The sequence below is a fragment of the Eriocheir sinensis genome, unplaced genomic scaffold (genome assembly GCF_024679095.1).
Source record: "Eriocheir sinensis breed Jianghai 21 unplaced genomic scaffold, ASM2467909v1 Scaffold209, whole genome shotgun sequence".
NCBI lineage: Eukaryota > Metazoa > Arthropoda > Malacostraca > Decapoda > Varunidae > Eriocheir > Eriocheir sinensis.
The window spans coordinates 529,073-550,561 of NW_026111506.1; the positions used below are offsets into that span (position 1 = coordinate 529,073).

Below are 21,489 nucleotides of genomic sequence, written 5' to 3' on the forward strand. Positions count from 1 at the left end.
GGCAAAGAGTAAGAAAGGCAAAAGAAAGAAGAGGAAGCAGATGAGGTGAAGGAAGAGTGATTAAGAAAGAGTGAGGGAGGAAGGGAAGCGTTTATGGAGATAGAGGGAACATAGAAGAGGAAATCCTTTAAGGGGAAGGGAGAGGGAAGGAAATATATAAGAACAGAGGGAGGTGGAGGAGGAGGGAGACAAGCTACAAGAGTAATGTGAGGAAAGGGAGTGTGAAAAGAAATTATAGGAGAGTTGTTTGGGGGAAGAGAGAGAGGAGGAGGAGAATGCTTAAAGAAAAGATGAAGGAAACAATGAACAAGGAATGGATGCACAGGAAGATGATTTAGAGGAGAAGAGAGAGGAAAGTAGAGGTGGCTTAGGAGCTGAAAATGTACAGCAGAAGCAGGGAAGAGAAAACACCAAGCAGGAGAGAGAGAGAGAGAGAGACAGAGAGAGAGAGATAGGAAAAGAAGGAGTAAAGGAAGGAAGGAAGGAAATAGCCAATGGGACGTCTAAGGAGAAGGAAATTACAAAGAAAAGGGTAAAAGGAGAGAAAACAAGAGAAAAAAAGGAAAAAACAAAGTAAGAATAAGGGAAGAGAAGGAAGAGTGTGATTTGAGAGTGGAAGAAAAGAACAAAGACCAGGAAAAAAAAAGAAAAGTAAACAAAAAAATAGACACTAGAATAATCCACATCAATTATTTATTTATTTAATTATTTATTTATCTATTTATTTATTTATTTATTTATTTATTTATTTATTTATCTATTTATTTTCATTTATTTATTTATTTATTTATATTTATTTTTATTTATTTATTTATTTATTTATTTTTTTTGTGTGTGTGTCAAGCAGTAAGCAATTCCTTCCGTCAGGGCAGCGAGTCGGTGCTGAGCCGCCTGGTGGAGGCCGCGGGTGTGTGGGTGACGGGGGGCGGGGCTGTCTCCAAGATCTCCTCCTCCCCCTCACCATCATGGTCATCATCACCTCCACCAGGTCACTGTCTCCAAGATCTCCTCCTCCCCCTCATCATCATGGTCATCATCACCTCCACCAGGTCACTGTCTCCAAGATCTCCTCCTCCCCCTCATCATCATGGTCATCATCACCTCCACCAGGTCACTGTCTCCAAGATCTCCTCCTCCCCCTCATCATCATGGTCATCATCACCTCCACCAGGTCACTGTCTCCAAGATCTCCTCCTCCCCCTCATCATCATGGTCATCATCACCTCCACCAGGTCACTGTCTCCAAGATCTCCTCCTCCTTCATCGGGAAAAGGTAAGAATGTTTTGGTTTTATTTTTCTTTCTATTTTTCTTTTTTTGTGTGTGTAGAATGTTTGTATAGATTTGTGTTTATTCTCAAGAGCGCAATGTTCCATCTCTCTTCAGTTTTCATTGCATTATTATCGCACATTTTTGTTATTCTTGTGTTGTTTATTTAGTTATACATCTTTGTAGTTGGCATTTTGTGTGTTTGCTATTGTTATCCTCCTCCTTTTCCTCATCTTTTATTCACTGCAAACAATATAGAATCAAAGATGTGTAAATTTAATCAACTCCTTCTCCATATCTTTTTTTCTCTAAAGCACAATTTTTACAAACCATTTATCCATTTTCCTTCTTTTCACTATGGAATAAAACACACAATCCCTAACTTCTTCTTTTTCTTCCCTCCTCCCTATTTATTCACCATCAACACACTGTCACACCCCAACTAACACCTCCTCTTCTCCTCCCCCCATAGCTGGGTGAGGCTGCGGGGGTCTCGGTGACGGAGGTGGGGGCGGGGGCGTGTCCTGAGGGGGCGGCAGCTGGATGTGCAGGCGGGTGTGTGCTGCGGGCGGGGCTCAGCGAACACTTTGTCTTGGTGGCCGCAAACACCTCGTCCATCGTGGGGCCGCAGCTCAGCCTCCGCCCGGCCTGCAGCTGTGGGGCAGCGGCGGCGGCGGAGGAGGGGGAGGAAGAAGAGGAGCAGAAGAAGAAATAACACAACCACACACACACACACACACACACACACACACACACACACACACAGGCACATATGAAAACACCTAATTTTTTTTGTTAATTTTTATTAGGAACAAAAAAAACACACACACACACACACACCTCACGGCTGTGGTGAGGTGGGTATATATATATATATATATATATATATATATATATATATATATATATATATATATATATATATATATATATATATATATATATATACCACAGCCACAGGACCCACTGGATTCAACCCCACTGGATCTTGACATACCCACATAGCCCCCCAGCCACATACAAGGACCTCTGCCCCCCGCCGTCCCCAGCCACATATATGACCTTCCTCAGTGCTGGTGTGTCTGTTTTTTGTTAATAATAAAAAATAATTGTTTAGTTTGTGTCTAACTTCCCCTATTTAAATAAAAAGAAGTTTACCTAGAAGTGATGAAGAGAGAGAGAGAGAGAGAGAGAGAGAGAGAGAGAGAGAGAGAGAAGGAAAAGAAGGACAGAGAGGGAGAAAATGACAAATAAAAATTAAGAATGAAGAGAGACAGAGGAGAATGAGATAACAGGGGAGAGAGAGAGAGAGATTATGAACAGAGGAGGAGAAAGTATGATAAAGAAGAGAAAATGTAATGATGAGAGGAAGAGGGAGAAAGTAAGATAAAGAAGGGAAATAATAGAGAAAAATAGATGGATTGAGAGAGAGAGAGAAAAGCAATTGTATCAACACCCACCTACTCAACACATTGTGGAGAAGAGGAGGAGGAGAAGAAATATTGCATCAGTAAGAAAGACAGAAGTTAAGAATATGAGTGTGTGTGTTCCTTCCTTCTGTCCTTCCTTTTCCTTCCTTCCTCCCGTTCCCAGACTGTCAACAATAGACCTGGCTGGACCTTGACGAGTGGACTGTCCCGTGGTAGACTGGACTCCCTCTCTGGGCTACTCCTGGTGGACTGTGAACCTTGATGATCTGAGTCCTGTAAGTGAGTTGAGTGTCCTTCCCTCCTTCCTTCCTTCCTTCCTTCCTTCCTTCCTTCTTCCCTCCTTCCTTCCTTCTTCCTTCTTCCCTCCTTCCTTCCTTCCTTCCTTCCTTCCTTCCTTCCTTCCTTCCTTCCTTCTTCCTTCTTCCCTCCTTCCTTCCTTCCTTCCTTCCTTCCTTCCTTCTTCCCTCCTTCCTTCCTTCTTCCTTCTTCCCTCCTTCCTTCCTTCCTTCCTTCCTTCCTTCCTTCCTTCTTCCCTCCTTCCGTCCCCTCCCAGGATCTGCCGACAAGGGACTCGTTAGCAACATGTTCTATACTGTACAATACTGCAGCCATTAACGTCTGTATAAAATCAATAAACATGCCATTGAAGTACAAAAATGTGTATAATTTCAACATTGATCTCTAAGATGTAGGTGAAGTTTGAAGTGCTGGGGATGGTGTGGACATGTGTGGAGGGGGGAGAGATGCTGGGTATATCAGGATGCTGGAGATGGTGTGGACATGTGTGGAGGGGGAGAGATGCTGGGTATATCAGGATGCTGGAGATGGTGTGGACATGTGTGGAGGGGAGGGAGATGCTGGCTATATCAGGATGCTGGAGATGGTGTGGACATGTGTGGAGGGGGGAGAGATGCTGAGTATATCAGGATGCTGGAGATGGTGTGGACATGTGTGGAGGAGGGAGAGATGCTGGCTATATCAGGATGCTGGAGATGGTGTGGACATGTGGAGGGGAGAGATGCTGGCTATATCAGGATGCTGGAGATGGTGTGGACATGTGTGGTGGCGGGAGCGAGGCGGGGTATATCAGGATGCTGGAGATGGTGTGGACATGTGTGGAGGGGGAGAGATGCTGGCTATATCAGGATGCTGGAGATGGTGTGGACATGTGTGGAGGGGGGAGATGCTGGGTATATCAGGATGCTGGAGATGGTGTGGACATGTGTGGAGGGGGGTGAGATGCAGGGTATATCAGGATGCTGGAGATGGTGTGGACATGTGTGGAGGAGGGAGATGCTGGGTATATCAGGATGCTGGAGATGGTGTGGATATGTGTGGAGGGGGGAGAGATGCTGGCTATATCAGGATGCTGGAGATGGTGTGGACATGTGTGGAGGGGAGATGCTGGGGATATCAGGATGCTGGAGATGGTGTGGACATGTGTGGAGGGGGGAGAGATGCTGTCTATATCAGGATGCTGGAGATTGTGTGGAGGGGGGAGAGATGCTGGGTATATCAGGATGCTGGAGATGGTGTGGACATGTGTGGAGGGGGAGAGATGCTGGGTATATCAGGATGCTGGAGATGGTGTGGACATGTGTGGAGGGGGAGAGATGCTGGGTATATCAGGATGCTGGAGATGGTGTGGACATGTGTGGAGGGGGGTTTGTTGCTGGGTATATCAGGATGCTGGAGATGGTGTGGACATGTGTGGAGGGGAGAGATGCTGGGTATATCAGGATGCTGGAGATGGTGTGGACATGTGTGGAGGGGGAGAGATGCTGGCTATATTAGGATGCTGGAGATGGTGTGGACATGTGTGGAGGGGGAGAGATGCTGGGTATATCAGGATGCTGGAGATGGTGTGGACATGTGTGGTGGGGAGAGATGCTGGGTATATCAGGATGCTGGAGATGGTGTGGACATGTGTGGAGGGGAGAGATGCTGGGTATATCAGGATGCTGGAGATGGTGTGGAGGGGGGAGAGATGCTGGGTATATCAGGATGCTGGAGATGGTGTGGACATGTGTGGAGGGGAGAGATGCTGGGTATATCAGGATGCTGGAGATGGTGTGGACATGTGTGGGGGGAGATGCTGGGTATATCAGGATGCTGGAGATGGTGTGGACATGTGTGGAGGGGAGAGATGCTGGGTATATCAGGATGCTGGAGATGGTGTGGACATGTGTGGAGGGGGAGAGATGCTGGGTATATTAGGATGCTGGAGATGGTGTGGACATGTGTGGAGGGGGGAGAGATGCTGGGTATATCAGGATGCTGGAGATGGTGTGGACATGTGTGGAGGGGGGAGAGATGCTGGCTATATCAGGATGCTGGAGATGGTGTGGACATGTGTGGAGGGGGGAGAGATGCTGGCTATATCAGGATGCTGGAGATGGTGTGGACATGTGTGGAGGGGGGAGAGATGCTGGCTATATCAGGATGCTGGAGATGGTGTGGACATGTGTGGAGGGGGGAGAGATGCTGGGTATATCAGGATGCTGGAGATGGTGTGGACATGTGTGGAGGGGAGAGATGCTGGGTATATCAGGATGCTGGAGATGGTGTGGACATGTGTGGAGGGGGGAGAGATGCTGGGTATATCAGGATGCTGGAGATGGTGTGGACATGTGTGGAGGGGGGAGAGATGCTGGGTATATCAGGACAAGGATCGTCACCAGGCTGAGACTCACCCTGCACTGCCTCCAGACTCCTGTTCTGTACACGTTCTGCCAGGGTGCTGTCCAGTGTCTGTCAGTTCACGGCTTGCCAATTGTGCCGCACCCCATGGCTCCTTGTCCTCTGGGGTGAGTGGCTGCCTCTGGTGACGCGCCCACGGTCCCTGTAAGAAGAACAGCCGTCAAGAAAACATCCTGGCTTTGTTTTTACAGTCAAGGCATGGTGGCCAGCCCCCTTCCCTGCCAAATCATTCCTCCCTCCCCTCCTCCTCCAAAGCTTCTTCCAGGTGTCATAATGTACTTTGGCAGTGAAGTTATGGGTTGAACAGAGGAAGTTTAAGCAGTGAAGTTCTGGGCTGAATAAACAAACTTTAATTCAGGATAAAACTTGTTTCTTGAGTAAGATGAAAGGGCATGAAATGATGCAGAGCCAAACACAGTCCCTTGATGAGCTAACATAGAAATGAAAAACAAAAGACAGCAGGAGAAGAAAAGTGGAAAAAAACAGGGGGACAAAACCCAGAAAGTGGCCACGGAGTCAAGTTTGGAATTAGATGGTTCAGTATCTTTTCCAGCATACATAATACATACATAACAACAAAAAACACATGGCTACAAACCAGAGTGTTGTGCTTCTGAAACGATTTCCTGTCCCTGAACCACTTCTGGCACTCCTCGCAGAACGCTTTGTCGGCCCAGGCAGGCATGTCCTTGGGGTCGGTGATGTGTGCGCCCTGGTGGTTCAGGAGCTGCGCCGACTGCTTGGACCCCTTGCCACAGGTCTGAGGGAGCGGTGAAGGTGTTGGATGGGATCAGAACTTATATAAAAGGATAGACATAAGTTAGGAGACTGAGAGGTATTGGTTGAGGGGAAGGGGAGTTGAGTTGGGGAAAAGAGGCTAAAGATGACATATTTTGGCTAAGTAAATACACAGGAATACTTACAGAAGGGGAGAGAACGTAAGAAGAAGTGAGGAGGCCGAGAGAGGTATTGGTGGAGAGCAGAGCTTGGGGAAAGAGACCAAACAAGACACACTACTTTGAGCCCCTTGCCACAGGTCTAAGAGGGAGTGGTGAAGTTGTTAGATGGGATTAGAACTTACATGAAAGGATAGAATTACGTTAGGAGCCTAAGAGGTATTAGTGGAAAGTAGAGTTAGGGGAAGAGACCAAACAAGACACACTACTTTGAGCCCCTTGCCACAGGTCTAAGAGGGAGTGGTGAAGGTGTTAGATGGGATTAGAACTTACATGAAAGGATAGAATTACGTTAGGAGCCTAAGAGGTATTAGTGGAAAGTAGAGTTAGGGGAAGAGACCAAACAAGACACACTACTTTGAGCCCCTTGCCACAGGTCTAAGAGGGAGTGGTGAAGGTGTTAGATGGGATTAGAACTTACATGAAAGGATAGAATTACGTTAGGAGCCTAAGAGGTATTAGTGGAAAGTAGAGTTAGGGGAAGAGACCAAACAAGACACACTACTTTGAGCCCCTTGCCACAGGTCTAAGGGGCAGCGATAAGTGTGTTAGATGAGACTTAATAGGTATAAGGGAACAGAAATAGGTGAGGAGGCTGAGAGAGGTATTAGTGGAGGGTAGTTTGGGGGAAAAGACCAAACAAGACACACTACTTTATACAACAAGCAGGTAAACACACAGGCACACAAAGAGGTGACAGAAATAGGTGAGGAGGCCTAAAGATATCAGTGCAGGGCGGAGGTAGGGAAAAAAGACCAAACTAGACTTACTGTAGCTACCACACATTTTTTTTATTTTTGTAAACCCACAAGACCACTGCCTCACCCCCCCCCCCCAAAAAGACCACACAAGACCACTGCCTCACCCCCACCTCCCAAAAAGACCACACAAGACCACTGCCTAACCCCCACCCCCAAGAAGACCACACAAGACCACTGCCTCACCCCCACCCCCCCAAAAGACCACACAAGACCCCTGCCTCACCCCCACACCCCAAAAAGACCCCACCAGACCACTGCCTCACCCCACCCCCAAAAGACCACACCAGACCACTGCCTCACCCCCACCCCCATAATAGACCACACAAAACCAATGCCTCACCCCCACCCACCAAAAAGACCACACAAGACCACTGCCTCACCCCCCCCCCCCAAAAAGACCACACAAGACCACTGCCTCACCCCCCCCCCCCCAAAACACCACACAAGAACACAGCCACACCCCCCGCCCCCAAAAAACCACACAGGACCACTGCCTCACCCCCACCCCCCAAAAAGACCACACAAGACCACTGCCTCACCCCCACCCCCCAAAAAGACCACACAAGACCACTGCCTCACCCCCACCCCCCAAAAAGACCACACAAGACCACTGCCTCACCCCCACCCCCAAAAAGACCACACAAGACCACTGCCTCAACCCCACCCCCCAAAAAGACCACACAAGACCACTGCCTCACCCCCACCCCCAAAAAGACCACACAAGACCACTGCCTCACCCCCACCCCCCAAAAGACCACACAAGACCCCAGCCTCACCCCACCCCCAAAAAGACCACACAAGACCACTGCCTCACCCCACCCCCAAAAAGACCACACAAGACCACTGCCTCACCCCACCCCCAAAAAGACCACACAAGACCACTGCCTCACCCCACCCCCAAAAAGACCACACAAGACCACTGCCTCACCCCACCCCCAAAAAGACCACACAAGACCACTGCCTCACCCCACCCCCAAAAGACCACACAAGACCACTGCCTCACCCCAAGCCCCAAAAAGACCACACAAGACCACTGCCTCACCCCCACCCCCAAAAAGATAGAAAATTACATCACAAAATAGCCCACACAAGACCACTGCCTCACCCCACCCCCAAAAGATAGAAAATTACATCACAAAATAGCCCACACAAGACCACTGCCTCACCCCCACCCCCAAAAAGACCACACAAGACCACTGCCTCACCCCCACCCCCAAAAAGATAGAAAATTACATCACAAAATAGCCCACACAAGACCACTGCCTCACCCCCCCCCCAAAAATAGAAAAGAACAGGTCACAAAAAAGCCCACACCCACAAAACTCCAGCTTCCCCTAAAAAGAATCAATAGAGAATAAGTAGAGAATATATATAAAAAAATACAAAACTGCTACTCCCAGAAAGAGAACAAGGGTCACATTCTCAAACACTTCAGCGCCCGAGCACACGATCTGGCAAGGCTGTCATGGGAGTTTTGGGCATTTCAGGGGTAGTTTATGACCCTGGTGGTAGTTTGACCCTTCCTCTGTACCGTGAACCTAAGAAAACACTCTACTACTACTACTACTACTCTCCTTTTCAGTCTTTGTGAATTAGTTGATGTGAGGTGTGATTTCCAGGGTAGTTTTATGACCCTGGTGGTAGTTTGCTCTGTACCGTGAACCAAAGAAAACACTCTCTACTACTACTACTACTACTACTCCTTTTCAGTCTTTGTGAATTAGTTGATGTGAGGGTGGAAGGAAGCATCTGAGAACACCAACCTAAGTAATAGACAGAATCAATGCATGAGAAAGAATAAGTAGAGGACAGACACTGGGCCAACACACAGACAAACATTTACGCACTGCACAAATGTGCTCCCTGACGCCGGAGTGTACCTTCTGGTGGACGAGGAGGCGCTGCTGGGTGCACGTCTTGTAGGTGTGGCAGATCCCAGCTCAGGAGGTCATGTCCAGCGCGTGATCCTTGCAGAGGTGAAGCTGACCCACCGACCACTGCAACACACACACACAGGTTCATTACGCGTCACAAACGGGTCATGAAACAAAACAAAAATAAAAAGCATCAATCCCAAGTTACAAAGGGTTAAGAATTAGTCACATTATATTTTTCAAGACATTTCTCTTTCACGATACTCCAAGACAAATTCACCTTCACCTCCTTACCTTATCACACCTGAAGCCACACTGGGAGCAGGAGAAGCCCCTCGCCGCCCTTCCCGCCCCGCCTCCGTGGCACTCCCTATGGGCCTCAGATTGGCCTCCGAGGAAAACTTGTAGTACTTGCAGGTGGACAGAGAACTCCTGGTGGGGAGGAAACGAGTGGTCTGAGTTACCTGGGATTGTTAAAGGAAAGATAAATAGGGGAACAAAAGAGACTGAACAGTAGGGAAAGAAGAAGAATTAGAAGCAAGAAAAAAACAAACAAGAAGCAAGAAGTAAAGTTGCTATTATTCTATATAAGGAAGGAGTGGTTTGAGTTACCTGAGATTATTTGTGAGGGAAAGATAAAGAGGGAGAATGAGAGACTAAACAGCAAGATAAGATAGGGAACCAGAAACAAGAATTAAAGGTAAAGTAAAGGTTGAGTTACTATTACCTATAACGGGTGGTGTGAGGTACCCGAGACTGTTTGTAAGGGAAAGGTAAATAAGGGGGAATGAGGGAGGCTGCACAGTAAGTAAGGAAGGGAACCAGAAACAAGGAACAACAAACAAGAAATGAAAGAAACAGTAAAGGTAAAACAAACAATATTTAAGGAGTATTCTGAGGTACCCGTGACTGTTTGTAAGGGAAAGGTAAATAAGGGGGAATGAGGGAGGCTGCACAGTAAGTAAGGAAGGGAACCAGAAACAAGGAACAACAAACAAGAAATGAAAGAAACAGTAAAGGTAAAACAAACAATATTTAAGGAGTATTCTGAGGTACCCGAGACTGTTTGTAAGGGAAAGGTAAATAAGGGGGAATGAGGAGGCTGCACAGTAAGTAAGGAAGGAACCAGAAACAAGGAACAACAAACAAGAAATGAAAGAAACAGTAAAGGTAAAACAAACAATATTTAAGGAGTATTCTGAGGTACCGAGACTGTTTGTAAGGAAAGGTAAATAAGGGGAATGAGGGAGGCTGCACAGTAAGTAAGGAAGGGAACCAGAAACAAGGAACAACAAACAAGAAATGAAAGAAACAGTAAAGGTAAAACAAACAATATTTAAGGAGTATTCTGAGGTACCCGAGACTGTTTGTAAGGGAAAGGTAAATAAGGGGGAATGAGGGAGGCTGCACAGTAAGTAAGGAAGGGAACCAGAAACAAGGAACAACAAACAAGAAATGAAAGAAACAGTAAAGGTAAAACAAACAATATTTAAGGAGTATTCTGAGGTACCCGAGACTGTTTGTAAGGGAAAGGTAAATAAGGGGGAATGAGTGAGGCTGCACAGTAAGTAAGGAAAGGAAACAGAAACAAGGAACAACAAACAAGAAATGAAAGAAACAGTAAAGGTAAAACAAACAATATTTAAGGAGTATTCTGAGGTACCCGAGACTGTTTGTAAGGGAAAGGTAAATAAGCGGGAATGAGGGAGGCTGGACAGTAAGTAAGGAAGGAACCAGAAACAAGGAACAACAAACAAGAAATGAAAGAAACAGTAAAGGTAAAACAAACAATATTTAAGGAGTATTCTGAGGTACCCGAGATCATTGGTAAGGGAAAGGTAAAACAAGGGGAATGAGAGAGGTTGAATAGTAAGGAAAGGAAGGGAACCAGAAACAGGGATTAAAAGGGAAGTAAAGGTAAAGTTACGACTATTACTGCAACTACAACCATTACTACTACTACTACTACTGCTACTACTACTACTAGCAAGGATTAAATGGGGTGATAAATTCTACACTAAGTGGGTGAAATACTGGAATGGGTTAAGAGGTGCTGAGGAAACTTTTCACATCTTTCCTCCTTTCTCTAATCTCAATACTACTGTTACTTCCTCTACCAACACTACTACTACTACTACTACTACTACTACTGCTACTACTACCACTCCTACTCAGCCCCTTCCCACACCCCTAAGGGACCTACTTGTGCTTCTTCTCCACCTCCACGGAACACACAGGTTTTGGCCGTTGTTTCTGCAGCCAAAACTGTTCCTGCAGAGCCCTCGGAGTCCTCACCTTCCTCTTGCCCTCCACCTCCTCCCCCTCCTCTCCTCCACCTCCACCTGGACCTGTAGTCTCTTCCTGTGAGTGGGCAATGAAGGGAAAGCAAGGTGAGCAGAAGAATATAGGGATGACATAGAACAAAGTGTAGTGTGGGCATTTTTCATAAAGATTTGATAGGAAAGTGTGCATAGCTAGGAACAGGAAGGTAAGAAAAAATGAATAAGGACTAAAAAATGAAGTCGAGGGAAGTGAAGGGAAAGCAAGGGAGGGAGGGAGTGATACAAGGAGAATAGAGAAAAGGAGAGGACTGGAATGAGCTAAGGAGAGAATTCAAGGATGAGGAAAAGGAGGCCAAAGAGAAGAAGGAGGGAAGGAAGGAAGGAAGGAAGGAAGGAAGGAAGGATAAGAAACAAAAGAGCATGGAAAGGGGAAGACATTAACAGTAAGGCACAACCCTGGGATTTAAATAGCTCGATAAACAAAGGGGTCTTATAACAACAGAGAAACAGGGCCGGAATGAAGGCGACTGAATGGCAGGAGAAACAGAGGACTGAGCTGCACTTATAGACAGACACACAAGAAAGATGACAGAAAAAGGACGCACAAGAATTTGGAGATGACAGAAGAAGGAGGCACAAAAGAAGAGAAGGAAAGAAGGGATGGAGAAAGGGCATGAAGAGGAGGGAAAAAATGAAGAGGGCAGTGGACACAAGAGGACTTTTATGAGTAAGATGGGTGAAGAGTAAGAGAGGGAGAGAGCAGTGCCATAAAGTGAAAAGGAAACACTGAAAATAGTTAAAAGTAAAAACAAACTCCACACAGACACAAGAGCAGGTAAGGCACACACTAACGACACTGACCTGGCCAGGTGAGCGTGCCTTCCTGTGGCCCATGAGTGTGCCGGGCTGGGGCGGTACTTCACCTGGCTGCCCTGGGGGTGTGCTGCCCGGACCACCCCCATGGCCTCCTGCTGGGGTGCTCCTGTAGGGTGAAGGGGCGAAGGGAAATAAAATGAGGGGTGGAGCAGAATGTGACGGAGGAAGAGGAACAAAAGGGGCATGAAGGAGAATAATGGGAGGGAGAAGAAGAGGGGATCAATATGGGGGGTGGAGCAGAATGTGAGGGAGGAAGAGGAACAAAAGGGGGATGAAGGAGAATTAGGGGCGGGAGAACCAGAGGGGATCAATATGGGGGGTGGAGCAGAATGTGAGGGAGGAAGAGGAACAAAAGGGGCATGAAGGAGAATAATGGGAGGGAGAAGAAGAGGGGATCAATATGGGGGGTGGAGCAGAAGGTCAGTTTTATATTTCTTTGTTACAGGAAGGGAGGCAGCTCAAGGCGACATAAATAAGGCTAAACAAAAACACTGCCCACTGGAGGAAATTACTTCATATAAAATTGAATGAAGCCTAAATGTCAGCGATAAATTTCCCTTTTTTGTAGTGTGGAAGGATGAAAGGAAAGAGGTGACCTAACTAAGATGAATGGGAAATAGTGACACAAGACTGAGGGAAGGGAGGAGGTGATAAACGGAGACAGGAATGAAGATGGAAGGAAAGGCAGAGGCATGGAGGGACATAAGAGAACAGAGATAAATGGGAACAGTGGATGGAAGTGGATATTAGAGGAAAAGGTGGGAAGGGAGGAACTGATAAAAGGAGCAAGAAGGAAAGTGAGAAGAGATGGGAGGAGAGGAATGGAGCGAGAGAAGAGCCTCACCTTACTTATATGTTCCTTGCACTCCCTCGGGCCCAGGAAGTCCTCGAGCAGAACCCACACCAATGGATGCTGATCTCCCCTGTTGGGACACAAAGGATCGGTTACCCTTACATGACCTTAGATGACCTCAAGTGACCTTACACCATAACCAACTCATCTTGAACTCAATTGGATATTTTGTTGATGTTAGATGACCTTAAATACTTCCTTTACTTTCTTTTATGTGTAAGGAATAAGAGAAAAATGTGAAGACTTTGAAAAATTAAAACTTGAAAATTAATCTCAAAAAATCTTGCACACCACCAGCTTACTTAAATTTGTTTATTGTGGAAGAAATAAGAAAAAATATGGTCTTCCAGAAATAAAAGCTTAGCCTGAATATTATATTATACTAGAATGCATGCATGTACGAGTCAGGTTATCTTACTGAAACTTAATATCAAGATGAATAGTTAAAGCAAAAATTAGACCAAAGTTAAACAAGTCAGAGCATGTATAAAGAAGTAAAGCTTTAATTCAGTCCTGCAAATATTTCCTTCTATAGGTACACATACACAAGGATACTATAAAATCATCATCATTTCGTTTAATGTCCGTTTTCACTCTTCCTGAGCGGTTGGACGCTTTATGGCTCTCCTCCATTCTACTCTGTCTTCTGCTTGATGCTCATCCAATCCCAGCAATGCCAAGTCTTCCTGTATACACCTTCTCCACGTTTTCCTAGGTCTACCAACTGGCCTCCTTCCTTCTACCTCTAAATTCTCCACAACTCCCAACACTGTATCCTCACCTGCTCTCTTTACATGTCCAAACCATCAGAGTCTTTCCTTCTGAGCACTGTTTCCAGGTCCTCTACTCCACATCTGTTAGCTACATCTGCACTGGACACCCTGTCTTGCCACCTGATCCCCGCCATATACCTCAGCATTCTGCAATCACTTGCTCTCAATACCTCCATCAATTTTAGAGTTAGCGCCCATGTTTCTGCTCCATACAACATCACTGATCTAATACACGCTTGGCACACCCTGCTCTGCTCTTTAAGGATGCTGTGATTCACAAGTAGACCAGCCACCTCCCTCCACTTTAACCACGCTGCCGCCACTCTCGCTCTCACTGTCCTCTCCACTCCTGCCTCACAGTCCAGAACATCTCCCAAACAACAGAAATGTTCTACCTCATCTGGCTTTCCTCCATTCACCTCTAGTTCATCCCTCTCAGTTTCTTGGCCTTGCTGTCTCCTTACACAAGCTGGGCATGTAAAATTCTGCTCTCCTCTTACATTTCTGAGGCCTGAGCATCTAAGGTGGCACCACTGCCTGCAACATGTGCACAAGACAGAATTAACACCTCCTCCTTCCCACAGCATCCACATGGATATTTCCCTCATTTAATCTTTTCTCTTGCTTCTTTTCCAGTCACCATGTAGCCTACTTTTTTGTACATAGTAATTTTCAAACCTCTCCTCCATTCCTTCCTTCCATTTATTAAACTTTTCTTTCACTTCTTCTGCCGTCTCTGCATTTACTACCAAGTCATCTGCAGACAGCAGCTCCCATGGTGCCTCTCCTTGCTTCCCTTGTTGCCTCCTCCATTACTGTTATAAACAAGAGCGGGCTAAGGGCAGATCCATGGTGAACCCCCACTCCAATTTTGAACTCATCTGATGTTCCCACCACTGTTTTCATCCTCTATTTTCTACCTTCACATAGTCCCATCACCGATTCGACCAATCTTTCTGGTACTCTTTGCCTTCTCAATGCCCATCTTAGAATTTCCCTTGGTACTCTGTCAAATGCCTTCTCTAGATCTACAAAAACATGATACAATCTCCTCCTCTGCTCCATAAACCTTTCCTGAAGCCCTCTCATAGTATATATTGCTTCACTTGTTTATCTCCCAGGGCAAAAGCCAAACTGACATTTAGCAATTCTTATTATCCTTCTCAGCCTCTTCTCCAGGACTTTTTCATATACCTTCATGCCATGCTCCAGTAACCTTATCCCCCTAGAGTTACCACATTTCAAAGCATCTCCTTTCCCTTTAAAAATGGGTATAGTGCAGCTTCCTTTCCAAGCTTTTGGTAAACGCGAAAAAGTGTTGGTTTGTGAGAAATATGGAGACAGGTGTCCAGTGTTGCTTTACACAAACAAATAAAAAGCTATTACTTACATAGAATTACATAGAAAATCAGACCACACAGACCCCATGGTCCAGACTAGGTGGTCTGTCCTTAAACCTAAGTGATTCTACATTAATCATTGGGCATCGAAAAATTAAATAAATCAAAAATTCATCATGAGGTGTTTTATTACGTCCCACTGCCACTCAGCGAGCGATGATGGCGGAATCTTTACATAAATGACTCGGCCTGAGGGAACCTTAAGATGGCGGCTGCGGGCTGCAGGATTCCTACCAGGCTAGTACAGAGAAAGCCAATCCAGTTATATTAGAGATCAGAGGTTAGATCCCTGAACCCCAACCCCAGCATTTTGTACTTGTTCTTTACAATGTGTCTATAATATGTACATTCTAAGCTTAGCAGCTGTAAGGCCAAATACACTGTTTATTATTGCTATGAATGCTCAGCCACACACTTGACCAATAAGCCCCGGCCACAACAGCCAGCCCAGGACAGTCACCAAAAGATCAGACCTTTCACAGGACCCACCAACCACATGCAGCCTAGGTTGGAAAGTGAATAATAGATCATGCTGTCACATTTGTTCCAATAAATGATTATTTTCTGCTCTCTGTGCACCACACAGCCCTCTACCACCACCACAACAAACACTTGCGCTCCCCCACACAGCAGAACTGAATCAGCACTGAGCCTCAGCAGGGGAAGTGGACCTTCATGTGCTGGGCAATCTCACCCTTAGTCATGAAACGTTTTCCACAAACATCGCACTTGAACCCTTTATGACCAGAGTGTCTGAAGATGTGCCTGTTCAATGCACTCTTCTGTTTGAATCTTTTTCCACAAACTTCACACTCATGATTTCTTGCACCAGTGTGTGTAAGGGTGTGTGTGTTGAGGGTAATCTTCAGACTGAAACATTTCCCACAAACTTCACACTCATGATTTCTTTCACCAGTGTGTGTAAGGGTGTGTGTGTTGAGGGTAATCTTCTGACTGAAACATTTCCCACAAACTTCACACTCATGATTTCTTTCACCAGTGTGTGTAAGGGTGTGTGTGTTGAGGTGACTCTTCAGACTGAAACATTTCCCACAAACTTCACACTCATGATTTCTTTCACCAGTGTGTGTAAGGGTGTGTGTGTTGAGGTTACTCTTCTGACTGAAACATTTCCCACAAACTTCACACTCATGATTTCTTTCACCAGTGTGTGTACGGGTGTGTGTGTTGAGGGTACTCTTCCGACTGAAACATTTACCACAAACTTCACACTCATGATTTCTTTCACCAGTGTGTGTAAGGGTGTGTGTGTTGAGGGTACTCTTCTGACTGAAACATTTACCACAAACATCACACTCATGATTTCTTTCACCAGTGTGTGTAAGGGTGTGTGTGTTGAGGTTACTCTTCTGCCTGAAACATTTCCCACAAACTTCACACTCATGATTTCTTTCACCAGTGTGTGTAAGGGTGTGTCTGTTGAGGGTAATCTTGAGACTGAAACATTTCCCACAAACTTCACACTCATGATTTCTTTCACCAGTGTGTGTAAGGGTGTGTGTGTTGAGGGTACTCTTCCGACTGAAACATTTCCCACAAACTTCACACTCATGATTTCTTTCACCAGTGTGTGTAAGGGTGTGTGTGTTGAGGGCACTCTTCAGACTGAAACATTTCCCACAAACTTCACACTCGTGATTTCCTTCACCAGTGTGTGTAAGGGTGTGATGTTTGGGGTTACTCTTATTACTAAACCTTTTGCCACACTCACGGCTTTCATGAGGTCTTACACCAGAGTGTGTGGGTGTATTTGTTGAGGTCATCCTTCCCTGCATGTCTTTTCCCACACACTTGGCTGTGGCTAGTAAACTTGCTCTCACTCTCAGATCTTCTCACACTTCTGAAATTCAAACTTCCCCCTTTGTGGATGAGATGCCAGCAGTAGCGGCTGTTGTTGTTGGTGGTGGTGGTGTTTCTCATCACTCCTGAACCTCACACCAGTAGCAGTCTGCTCCTGCTGCTCCCAGCCACTCCAGCTGCTGCCTTGCAGCCTCCACTGCAACACTACTCCAGGTGGGAGGAGTCGGCTGGTCTTGCAGGAACCTCAGAGATGCTGGAGCAGGCGGTGGCAAGGCTCCTACAGAGCCACACTCAGGGACCAATCCAGCAGGCAAGGCAGGATGCACCAAGGAGTCCTGAAGTCAGCGGCAGCGAGTACGGAGGAGGCGCTGAGCACAGCACCTGTCCCACGGCCTCACTCAACACCAGCACCAGTGGTGGCCGCCGGGACACAAAGTCGTGTGCTGCAAAAGAAATTGTCCGGTAAGGGAACTGAAGTTGGTGGGAGGAGCGGGCGGTGGTGGGTGCCCCAAGGCAAGCCCCAGGCCGCCGGTGGGGCTAATGGTGCGGGTTGATGATATCGCCGGCGTTAATTATAGTAGAGTACAACACTTGATTTCCTGATAGGTTTTGATACGCTTGGAATCATTCTGGCTATTGATTATTCTTGGGAATGACTACTCTAGAATGAGGATGGGGGGGGGGGGATAAAAATAACAGTAGTTGGTGTCACGAGAGCTGGCGGGGGTAAGCCTACAGGGAGGGACTTGCAGACTTGGTATCATTGCTTTGGTCGTGGTACTGTGCGGTCATTGGCCAAGTCTTAACTTGTTCTGACGTGCATGAAATTAAGGCGGGGTTCCTACTATTCCGTTTTCACGGATCCGTCGACCGTCAGTGACGTCATCAACGGAGCCCGGGCCCCGCGCGGAGCCCGTCCAGAGATGAACTCAAGTTAACTTTTGGGTCCATAACGGCGGTGGTGGGGTGCCAGTCCAGCGATGCTGAATATTCTACATATCATGAAAATATGAAATAGAAGTACTTAGCTACAAAATAACATATACAAGAAGTCGTTGTGGTTATTGCTGTCCATATGTTTGTCAACAAATGATGAGTGATGGACTGACGGAGCGGATCATCCCTGACGGGCGGCCGCTGTTTCGTTGACGTCATTAACGTCGACGGATCCGTCAAGACGGAATAGTGGGAACCCCGCCTAACTTTGTATTCCAACCAAAAACCCTTTATTCTTTCAATACCATAGATACATTCAAGAAGAGGTTAGATAAAGCCATGGATGGTGAGGTAAGGTGGGGTTGAATGTACAGGAGCTGCCTTGTATAGGCCAACCGGCCTCTTGCAGACTCCTTACGTTCTTATGTTCTTATGAGTGTCTGCTGTGTTGGAGGTGTTTTCTAAGTGTTTGTTCCTGCTTCCCCTGCACGAGTTGTCTCCAAAAACAAGTTGAGTATCCTGTGGACCTCGTGAGTTTGTTTTGTGTTAATACTGTGTGATATATTTCAGTAATCTTTGTGTTTTCCTTGTGTGTTTTTGCTTGTTCGTTACCGTTGTGTGTTTCCTTGTGTGTCTTTGTTTGTTGCTGCCGTTGTGTTATTCCTTGTGTGTCTTTGTTTGTGTGTTTTGGTAAGTACACGTGAAGGCTACTGATAGTGTTACTAGGTGTCTGGAGTGTGAGCAGGCGGTGACTAATCGCCACAAGAACGCTGTAGAGCAGGGGTTCTCAACCTTTTTCCCGTCAAGTACCCCCTGAGATATAAGACCATTTACCAGTACCCCCCGGTAATCTGACATCGAACAAAATGGTAATTTAGTAACTAACTCAATGTACAATGGTACAACATAGGATATTATGAAATTATTCAAATTTTTATTACTTTATTGAGATGAAACATGAATATTCCAAGTATTTTACAGTGATACTACACATGCAGAAATGAAACAATATTTCCTTTATCAACCATTACTGAACTTCAGTGTGAAGGCTGTGCCTGTCTGTTACAAACAAGTTTCTCAATTCGAGGAGCAGTATTAGACAGGCACAATCGTAGGTCATGTTCCACATTAAGCCGTGATCGATGTTTGGTTTTCATGTTCAACAGCGTTGAAAATCCTTGCTCACACAGATAAGTACTAGGGAACATCAACAAAGAGTTCAGAACTACTTTAGATACAACAGGGTAAATCTCACTCATTTTAGCCCAGAACTTGGTTAGGGAAAGTGTTTCAAATGCATCTTTTGCAACAGAGTCGTTCACCAACTCTAAGAACTCCTCTTGCATGTTATCTGGGAGAAGGTGCACATTCACAATGAAAGGGTTTCTAATCAATTTTGATTCCAATTCACTCAATTCGGGGAAGTAAGACTGCAGCTCCATCCGCAGAGAAGCTAGATGTGATTGCACAAGTTGCATCACATCTTGTTTTCCAGTGTTTTGACTTTTATCAAGTGCCTCACCAAGGTGTTCAAACATGCTAAGATTTCCATCTTTGACCTTCCCTTCCCAAAGCTCCAGCTTCATGGTCAGTGACCTAAGTTTGTCCATGAAATCACTCACTGTGGCAAAACGGCCTTGGAGGGATAAGTTAAATGAGTTGAGGCGTAAGAATATGTCACTCAGGTAGGCCAGCTTCTGAAGCCACTGGCTGTCTGACAATTTCTTGGTGAACTCAAGTGACTTTGCCTTGTTGTCACATTTGAAGAATTCAGTGAGCTCCTCCTTTAGTGATTCTACTCTTGATACCACATTCCCCCTCGACAGCCAGCGAACCTCAGTGTGAAGGAGCAACACTTCTTCATCACTTCCAAACTCTTGGCACAGAAGGGAAAACAGTCTTGTATTTAGGGCGCTTGACTTGATGGCATTTACCATGTGCACAACATCATCCAGGACTAATTTTAAATCAGGTGGGAGAGTTTTGGATGCCAGGGCATATCTATGAAGCATGCAATGAAGATGCTTGGTTTCAGGATTCACCTGATTCACTCTTCCTCGAAATCCTGATCGACGACCAAGCATTGCTGGTGCTCCGTCAGTTGTGCATGCACATACATTATTCCAAGACAGTCCTTCTTTCTCAAAAAACAATGAGACTTCATTGAAAATGTCTTCACCTCTAGTAGTCGTATTCAAGGTATGACAGAACAAAAACTCTTCCTTGAAATCTTGACCAGTGACGTATCGCACAAACACCAGGAGTTGTGCACAAGCAGCCACGTCAGTCGACTCGTCAAGCTGGATTGCAAATTTTCCTAAAGAGGCTTCCTTTAATTCAGCAATTACTTGTTGTTTGACATCCTCAGACATATCTACTATTCGTCGATGAACAGTATCATTTGAGAGAGGTACTGATGTGACCTTCTGCTCAGCATCACAACCAATAACACAACGTATTATATCTTTGCAGCAAGTAACTATCAACTTTTCTGCAATGTTGTGAGGTTTCTTTTCTTGTGCAATTCTCAGTGATACCATGTAGGATGCACGCAAACCAGCTTCATTTTGTTGCCTGAAATGTCCCGAACGATCGAAGCGTGCTCGCTTCAATCCCTCTTCCTTTTGCTTGAAGAAAGCAGCATTCTTGCTTATAAAACTTGGATGACAGCTGTTTAGATGGCGTTTGAGAAAGCTAGGCTTCATGCACTCCAGTGACAAAACTTTGTGGCATAATACACACTGTGGAAATTCAATCCCACTTTTGTTGATAGCAGTGAATCCATACTGAATGTAGCTTTCATCATACTGCCGTTTCTTCGCTGATGAGGCCATAACGATATCTGGAATTGTAGAAGAGGAACTTTTTTATAACCAAAGCTATATACACGTACGAGTATACTGTGAAATGCATGTATAATATTGCCAATGATAAAAGAATATTCAATACAGAATAAAAATAAAAAAAACACGAACTAACCTCATTTAAGCAAACAAAAGGCGTTGGAGACAGGAGCAACAACTACGATGTGCATCAGTGTCTGTTGGCTAGCTGAGTGAGCTGACTGTCCAGTGTCCACGTAACCGTCCCCCACTCTCACTCACGTTGCTGTTTGAAATTAAACCGACACGATATGGCGCGCCCCTCTGTCACACACACACACACACACACACACACACACACACACTCTCTCTCTCTCTCTCTCTCTCTGAGCAGATGTAACTATCTAAAAAAAAATTTTTCGTCAGCCATCTAAGTACCCCTTGAAATCTGGTTTTGAACCCCTGGGGGTTCGCGAACCCCAGGTTGAGAACCCCTGCTGTAGAGTGTGTGAAGTGTTGTGGATGGGTTATTGCGATTGTGCTGGGATTGGGGTTACCCACAGAACAGGCCACTTCTCAAGCACGAGAATTTGGTCTTTCTCTGCGCTGTGTGCCTTTCTGCCACACGTCTGATCTGGGCCACCTTGGGTAAGAAGACTGAGGTGTGTGAGTCTGGGCTCCAGACTGATGACGTAGGATGTGTGGCTGAGGGTGTGGAGTCCAGGGAGGTGGAGGTG

The 21,489-nt window shown here is 45.9% G+C and overlaps 3 protein-coding genes across 5 annotated transcripts in view; 1 reads left to right on the plus strand and 2 right to left on the minus strand.

Moving 5' to 3' along the window:
• Window positions 1-11,591, minus strand: part of LOC126990831 (uncharacterized) — a 56,681-nt gene extending 45,090 nt beyond the window's left edge. The window contains exons 1-5 of the mRNA XM_050849473.1: window positions 11,193-11,591; window positions 9,294-9,421; window positions 8,996-9,054; window positions 5,997-6,158; window positions 5,392-5,540 (exon numbers count right to left, since the gene is read on the minus strand). Of these exons, the coding sequence (XP_050705430.1) occupies window positions 5,392-5,540; window positions 5,997-6,158; window positions 8,996-9,054; window positions 9,294-9,421; window positions 11,193-11,461 (767 nt within the window). The 5' untranslated portion in view covers window positions 11,462-11,591. The remainder of the gene's footprint in view (window positions 1-5,391; window positions 5,541-5,996; window positions 6,159-8,995; window positions 9,055-9,293; window positions 9,422-11,192) is intronic.
• Window positions 11,592-14,469: 2,878 nt separating this feature from the next.
• On the plus strand, window positions 14,470-17,172 carry LOC126990832 (uncharacterized). Of its 3 annotated transcripts, none has more exons than XR_007744842.1 (2): window positions 14,470-16,282; window positions 16,451-17,172. XR_007744842.1 is itself a non-coding variant. In XM_050849475.1 (2 exons), exons 1-2 carry the CDS (start codon window positions 15,914-15,916, stop codon window positions 16,949-16,951), a joined length of 954 nt encoding a protein of 317 aa, XP_050705432.1. In that variant the 5' UTR covers window positions 14,483-15,913; the 3' UTR covers window positions 16,952-17,172. The 3 variants fall into 3 exon arrangements, 2 of the variants coding, with proteins under 2 accessions (XP_050705432.1, XP_050705433.1); XM_050849475.1 differs by having other exon boundaries at window positions 14,483-16,282; window positions 16,367-17,172; XM_050849476.1 differs by having other exon boundaries at window positions 14,483-16,198; window positions 16,283-17,172.
• Window positions 17,173-17,681: 509 nt separating this feature from the next.
• Window positions 17,682-21,016, minus strand: LOC126990825 (zinc finger BED domain-containing protein 5-like). The gene has a single exon (XM_050849467.1). The coding sequence runs from the start codon at window positions 20,762-20,764 to the stop codon at window positions 18,968-18,970; it is 1,797 nt and encodes a 598-aa protein (XP_050705424.1). The 5' UTR covers window positions 20,765-21,016; the 3' UTR covers window positions 17,682-18,967.
• Window positions 21,017-21,489: the final 473 nt, after the last annotated feature.